General features: G+C 44.8%; 1 protein-coding gene across 1 annotated transcript; it reads right to left on the bottom strand.

The window, feature by feature from the left end:
* Positions 1–669: 669 nt before the first annotated feature.
* On the bottom strand, positions 670–1,608 carry LOC141989839 (olfactory receptor 5G9-like). Its single transcript, XM_074956760.1, has one exon. The coding sequence runs from the start codon at positions 1,606–1,608 to the stop codon at positions 670–672; it is 939 nt and encodes a 312-aa protein (XP_074812861.1).
* Positions 1,609–7,948: the final 6,340 nt, after the last annotated feature.

Raw genomic sequence — 7,948 nt, 5'->3', positions numbered from 1 at the left:
GGACCTTGAGAGGCCATCTATTCTATTCCCCTGCACTCACAGCACAACTGAGTATTATCTAGACCATGCCTGACAGGTGTTTCTCTCACCTGCTCTTAAAAATCTCCAATGGTGGAGATTCCACAAACTTCATAGGCAAGTTATTCCAGGGCATAGCTACCCTCACTGTTGGGATCTGTTTCCTAATGTCCAACCTAAACCATCCTTCCATGGGTTCTTGTGCTATCCTCCCTCCACCCTCTGCGCGCGCGCACACACACACACACACACACACACACACACACACACACACTCTTTTGCAATTTTATTCCTAATTTTATTCCTAAATTCTGTGTAACGGGTTGGGTCACAGAAACCGCTTTGGAACTTCTAACCGATGTCCTGAGACATGAAATTGAACATTTCACCCTCAAGTTGGATGCCCCTAGCCACCAGCTTATAAAATCATTCTCTCTCTTTCTGGCCCTGTGATGCTTCCCATGTTTTGTCCACTGATCGCAGTTGGGGCCTGCAGACCTTGAAGGAATAAAAAAAAATTAATAATAATAACAACAGTACAATAAAGAACAATACTCCCACGGGCTCTGAAAAATTACTTAGTAATGGGCTGGGAACTGAATTCACCTGTTTCCACTCCCCATCACTAAACCAGTACAGAGTTAAACAGATTCAAGAATTGGTTAGGAGTTTCTTCATTGAGTTCCTCAGGGCGTCCTTCACCTCCGTGTTCCTCAGGCTGTAGATGAGGGGGTTCAACATGGGGATCACCAGCGTGTAAAACACTGAGGCCACTTTGTCTGTGTCCATGGAATAGCTGGAGGTGGGACGTAAATACATAAAGAAGAGGGTGCCAAAATACAGGACGACTGAAGTCAAGTGGAAACTGCAGGTGGAGAAGGCTTTGTGCCGGCCCTCAGCAGAGCGGATCTGCAGGATGGTGGAGATGATATAGACATAGGAGAGGAGGACAGTCACAAAGCTGATGACTTGAATGCAGCACATTGAAACAAACATCACAATCTCATTGATGCGGGTGTCAGAACAGGAGAGCGCCAACAGTGGGAGGACATCACAGAAGAAATGATTGATGATGTTGGAGCTGCAGAATGACAGCTGAAATGTACAACACATGTATATCATTGAATCCACCACCCCCACAGCGTATACCCCAGCCACCAGCTGTTTACAAAGGTGCCTAGACATGGTGACCGTATAGAGCAGCGGGTTACAGATGGCCACATAACGGTCATACGCCATCACAGCCAGCAAGAGGCACTCAACATCTCCAAAAACAAAAGAGAGATGCATCTGCAGAGCGCAGGCAGTGAAAGAAATGCTTTTCCTCTCGACGGAGAAATTCAGCAGCATCGGAGGGGAAATTATCAAGGAAATGCAGAGGTCACAGAAAGACAAATTCCTGAGGAAAAAGTACATGGGGGTGTGGAGTCGGGGATCAATTGTGATTAACACGATCATCCCCCCATTCCCCACCAGGGTGACACCATAAATCAGTAGAAACACTCCAAAAAGGGGGACCTGCAGCTCAGGACGATCTGTCAGTCCTGAGAGAATGAACTCAGTCACCTCTGAGTGATTTCCCTCTTCCATCTCCTCTGAACAGTGATCAGGCAGCTACAGAGATGTTGGCAGGTGGATGGTGCAGAAAACCTGCCCCTTCTCTGTAATGAAGTAAGTGAAGATAAATGGAGATCAGTTTCTCAGTGGACATCAGTACCCACTCAGGGAAGGGCTTAGTCCACAGAGCCAGATGTTCACAGCTGGTCATTCCAGGTGTTCGATAAAATGCACACTCTGTGCAAATACAATGACACGCAGGTTAATCATGCCCCCCACACAAACACTCCTGTTCACTAATCGGAGCAACAAGTAGTGACTTGTGACTCTGCTTTGAGAGAATCAGTATGAAAGGATTATTCCGTCGCTAAAGAAGGGGTGAGAATGAAGGAGTGTCAATCTTTCCACCCTCTTTGGGCAAGGGGAGCTCTGTGGCTTGGCATGTCCGTTTGGGGTAAATTTACTCACTGTGCTAATTTAGCTTTTTGGCATTTACTGGAGCCTGTATGAAAACCCAGCGACATCATGGGAAGTCCTGGCTTCAGTGACTAGGTAATTGCCTACTTTTTTCCAACCAAGGAGGTCGCTCCTTTAGCTGAAGGGGTAGGAGTTGGGGCTGAGGCTTTTCGTGCTGGAGGTCTGGAATTCAATAGCTGTTGATCCCCGTGGTGTCTGCGTGTGTGTGTGACTGTAATTCAGGACAATAGCACGTACCTGCTGAGAAGAGAGAGAGAGATGTTTCATGTTTCCTCATCGACAGAAACTGCCTCTTTGGGGCATTTGGGAAGTTTTATACTCAGATGTGTGATCTATGGGACATGATTCCAGAAGCAACTGGGAATAACTGAGCTCAGAGAGACAACACCTAATTAATGCATTCAGTGAACCAAAGCTACCCTCGGTTAATTGGTGCCCTGGGGATTAATTAGACCTACTCTTTTTTTACTGTGTTATTAAATGATGCAAATTCTACCGGAGTTACAGAGTATGAGGTTAGGGGTATATTTCATCCTGCTGTTTTCAGTGCAAGCTGGCTACTGTGTAGAGCTGATCCACAAAGGGTTTTTTTCTTTTGTGGAGACCAAAATCTATTAGCTAAAAATGTAATATTTCGACTTGGAAGTACCACGGGGGTTCCTCAGATACCACACACCACCAATCTCTTCATGGGCCAGGCTCCCAAGGTAGACTACATCCCCCATGATGCACGATGGTCTCTCCTCTTGCTGAACTGCCCTGGAACATCACCAGAGTCCCATAGCCATGGTTTAGGGAGGAGAGCAGTTTGGTATTTTGATGGAAAGCTTATAATTTCCAGGGAAAAGATAATTTATTGGAAAAAATAGTTCACTGGAAAATCCAATTTCCTATAAAAAAAAAAATTTCTGAAGAAAAATTTTCAACCAGCCTTAGCAACAAATTTGGAATCAAAGGACCAGAAAATTAGATACAGGTGAAACGTACTAATTGTTTGCAGCTGTAGCTGATATCTTCTCTGTCATTCCTGGTTTCAGAGTAACCTCATTGTCCTGGCCCCAGTAGGTGGAATGTAAAACCTGTAAAACATGTAAGAGTGCTCCAGATTATCTTGCTATTTATAGCATGTCAACCACCATGGTATCTTACGTCCTTCCATTGCTAGGTTACTCCCCAAAGTAGAATCACAGAATCATAGAATATCAGGGTTTAAGGGACCTCAGGAGGTCATCTAGTCCAACCTCCTGCTCAAAGCAGGACCAATCCCCAACTAAATCATCCCAGCCAGGGCTTTCTCAAGCCTGACCTTAAAAACTTCTAAGGAAGGAGATTCCACCACCTCCCTAGGTAACGCATTCCAGTGCTTCCCCACCCTGCTCATGAAAAAGCTTTTCCTAATATCCAACCTAAACCTCCCCCACTGCAACTTGAGACCATTACTCCTTCTTCTGTCATCTGGTACCACTGAGAACAGTCTAGATCCATCCTCTTTGGAACCCCCTTTCAGGTAGTTGAAAGCAGCTATCAAATCCACCCTCATTCTTCTCTTCCGCAGACTAAACAATCCCAGTTCCCTCAGCCTCTCCTCGTAAGTCATATGTTCCAGTCCCCTAATCATTTTTGTTGCCCTCTGCTGGACGTTTTCCAATTTTTCCACATCCATCTTGTAGTGGGGGGCCCAAAATTGGACACAGTACTCCAGATGAGGCCTCACTAATGTCGAATAGAGGGGAACGATCATGTCCCTCGATCTGCTGGCAATGCCCCTACTTATACATCCCAAAATGCCATTGGCCTTCTTGGCAACAACGGCACACTGTTGACTCATATCGAGCTTCTTGTCCACTGTCACCCCTAGGTCCTTTTCTGCAGAACTGCTGCCTAGCCATTCGGTCCCTAGTCTGTAGCGGTGCATGGGATTCTTCCGTCCTAAGTGCAGGACTCTGCACTTGTTCTTGTTGAACCTCATCAGATTTCTTTTGGCCCAATCCTCTAATTTGTCTAGGGCCCTCTGTATCCTATCCCTACCCTCCAGCATATATACCTCTCCTCCCAGTTTAGTGTCATCTGCAAACTTGCTGAGGGTGCAATCCACACCATCCTCCAGATTATTTATGAAGATACCGAACAAAACTGGCCCGAGGACCGACCCTTGGGGCACTCCACTTGATACTGGCTGCCAACTAGAAATGGAGCCACTGATCACTCCTTGTTGAGCCCGACAATCTAGCCAACTTTCTATCCACCTTATAGTCCATTCATCCAGCCCATACTTCTTTAACTTGCTGGGAAGAATACTGTGGGAGACCGTGTCAAAACCCCTGCCAAAGTCAAGGAATAACACGTCCACTGCTTTCCCCTCATCCACAGAGCCAGTTATCTCGTCATAGAAGGCAATTAGCTTAGTCAGGCATGAGTTGCCCTTGGTGAATCCATGCTAACTGTTCCTGATCACTTTCCTCTCCTCTAAGTGCTTCAGAATTGAAAAGATAGGTTCACTCATTTTCCTTGATGGAGATCACATGATGACCAGAAGAGCTCAGGAGGAGACCACAGCATGCTACGGACTTCTGCAGTTCCCAAAACTATCCCTCTTGCATGCACATTATCTACACACAGAGCTCAGTTTAAGATGATAAATAAATCTATGGGTCAACTAAAACAGTCATGCTCTCATCGCAAATATTAATACATTTTTGATAATGTATGTGAAGTTATAAGATTACACTGTATCAAGTTATTAATACATGTTCCACACTGAGGCTGGCAAACTTGTCTCACTTCAACAAAGAAATGTGTACACTGGTTAATTTTGTATCTAAACAGTAACCAGAGTCATTAAGCAGGAAGGGAAACAAAGGTAGCCCAAAAAGGTGAGGAAAAAGCAGCAGGGAACATCCTTCTACAAAGAGTTTTTCTCTTCCAGTAACCAGGTGGAAATGTTTCTCAAAGGGGGATAGGACTATAAAAAGAAGGGGCAGACATCTCAAGTCACCTCTCTCTCTCTCTCTCTCTCTCTCTCTCTCTCCTCCCTCCCTTTCTCCCTCCCCCCCTCTTCCCATTGATTCACTGCATCTGAAGGGAGAAACGAAGCAGCCATTTGAGTGGGGGAAGGCTCCTGACCTAAGATGTTTGGTCAGTGAGACTGCTGAGAGCATGTGGTGAGGAAACTTTTGCTTTGAATTTCACATAATTTATTAACTTAGGCAGAAGTTGCATTCTAGCTTTATTTTTCTTGTAACCATGTCTGACTTCTATGCCTTCTCATTTGCACTCACTGAAAATCTATCTTTGTATTCAATAAACTTTTTTTATTGTTTTATGTTCTCCAGTGTGTTTAAATAGAAGTGTCTGAGAGTTGCATGCATGTTAGCTTGTAGCTTGTATTGTCTAGGAGCAGACTGGGCAGCACAGGACGTACATTTTGGGAGGGAAATCGAAGACTGGGGAGTGTGTTGGGGTCACCCTGCAGTATAAGCAAGGGTGGTGAGAGTCTGAGTGTAACCCAACTATTCCTGGCCGGGCTGCAGTTACACACACATGCTCAGGGTTTGCATGCTTGAGGGTTGTTTGTAAATGGCCCAGGTGGAAGCCACTTCAGCAAGGCATTGCCCCATTTCAGGCAGGTGTGACACAGCTGCTGATTAGTCTGGGTTGGACCCTGGTATGTCACAGCCACCAACCTAGAAAATATCCCAGTCACACCAAAGGTCTGGTGCTGACTGACAGCAGTGTTTGATTGACGACAGGGATGGGCCCATGCACTGATCCATGGCTGCAGATGCACAAGGCCATTGTGGTCATCACCTCCCACCAAGGAGATCCCTGACATTCCCAGTGATGACTTTTCCATTCTTCACTATTATAGCAGAAATTATCCCGTAAGGGTGTTCAGGCTTTCCTGGTATTATCAGTGCTCCATGGATTGTTGGTGCCCACTTCTCCTGAGTGGTGCCAACCTGTGAGGCATCGCAGGGTCGACTGTATTAGGAGGAAAAATTGATGATCCTAGTCAGCTATATTCTTTGGTATAATCTGTGGACAAGGGGTTACAAAGAATGTACACAAAGTCCTGCTTCCCTGAACACCACTAGAAACAACAAACAACAAGCAATCTCTCTATCCAAAGTCTTTCACCCCAGGTCTGTGGCCAGGAAACACTATGCCCCTACTTCCTCTAAGAGTCATGCTCATAATTCCTCCTCCTGCCTTCTGTGCCTCCGGTGACCCGGACGTGCCTGGGGCAGTCCTCCCTGAAAATGCCAAGGTCAGGGCAGGCTGCAAAAACGAGGATATTCCCCAAACTGGTGGTTAATACTCAAGATCTCTGCAGCATCTCTGCAGATGCTGCCAAAAAATATCTCCGAGCATTCCAGCTCCCTTCTGATTCTCTTGTTAATTTTATTTATTTTTCTATAACTTATAGTCCGTGAAACAGAATGTGGCATTGCACCCCATAATTCTTTATAGAAATATGCATATTCATGTAAATATGACATGACTGGAATATGTTTTATGGTAGATAGGCCATGCAACATATCTCCACAAAGGTTATGATCTACTGGCTATAGTCATCCTGTTTGCATGCATGTAACGTTTTTGTATTCAAATTTATGAATACGTGTTATGTACGTGTTTGATTTTAAGTAGCCTCAGTGAAGCAGTTGGTCAGCTTCTTGAGAAAAGACTATTCTCTGTAAGTGCCCAATCAAGAAACACTAAAGCTAAAAATGAACTTTGAGAGATGCCAATCCACATCTGAACTTTTCTGGAAATGTGGCTTTGTCCTGTAAGGGACTGAGTCATGCATGGACATGTGCCTTGCCCATGAGACTCCAAAACTCCATCTTGGAGCTGGATTCTGCACAGGAGACGGGAAGGGGTTTCCACCCACAATAGAGAGACTATATCAGCCCCTGGGGAAACTCCTCCATTTTGTATTCAGCCTTCACAAAAGGTAGTCTTTCTACCCCAAGAAGATGCCTGAAAGAAACTGGAACAAAGGACAGTAACTACAGGGGTGTGAGTGATTGCTAGATCCAGACTAGGAGGAATTCTCGTCTGTAAAACAGGCTTATTGCAACATCTTTGAGGGTGAGATTGACCTGCATTTAGTTTTTTGCTGTATTGGGTTGAGACTCACGTGTTTTATTTTATTTTGTTTGGTAATAAATTTTCTTTGTCTGTTATTACTTGGAACCACTTAAATCCAACTTTTTGTATTTAATAAAATAAAATGACATTTTACTTATTAATTAACCCAGAGAATGTATTAATACCGGGGTGGGGGGGTGGGGGGTGGGAGGGGGCAAACAGCTGTACATATCTCTCTATCAGTGTTATAAAGAGAAAACAGTTTATGAGTTTACCCTGTATAAGCTTTATAAAGAGTAAAATAGATTTATTTGGGGTTTGGACCCCATTGGGATCTAGGTATCTGAGTGTCAGAGACAGGAGCACTTCTTAAGCTGTTTTCAATTAAGCCTGCAGCTTGTGGGGGATGTGGTTGAGACTTGGATCTGGGTTTGCAGCAGGCAAGTGTGTCTATCTCAAACAAGGTAGGGTACTGAAGTCCCAAGCTGGCAGGGAAAACAGGCTCAGAGGGAGACTCAGCACATCGGGTGGCAGTCCCAAAGGGTTTTTTGTGACCCAACACTTCATAGTGGCGTAGTCAAGCAGGATCTGTGCAAAGCTGATTTCTTTGAGACACTGGAAGTGATTTTAAGTGAGTTTTGGGTGTGGTGGGTGGAAAACAGGCCAAGTGGTTACTGGTTTGTTATTTGCCAAATGATTATTTCAGGTAAGGGAAATAGGGACAGAAAAATAAGCAAAATAAGTAAGAGTGAAGATCAAAAGAAGCTAGAACTTCAGAAGCTGCAGACTGCCCAGAAAGGCT

The sequence above is a fragment of the Natator depressus genome, chromosome 6 (assembly GCF_965152275.1).
Source record: "Natator depressus isolate rNatDep1 chromosome 6, rNatDep2.hap1, whole genome shotgun sequence".
In the NCBI taxonomy this organism is placed as follows: Eukaryota; Metazoa; Chordata; order Testudines; family Cheloniidae; genus Natator; species Natator depressus.
Note: the sequence above shows the minus strand (reverse complement) of the source record. Positions and strands in the feature narration are given on the sequence as shown.

Coding starts and splice junctions, on each gene's coding strand:
- LOC141989839 (XM_074956760.1), bottom strand. CDS start 1,608: ATGGAAGAGGGAAATCACTCAGAGGTGACTGAGTTCATTCTCTCAGGA.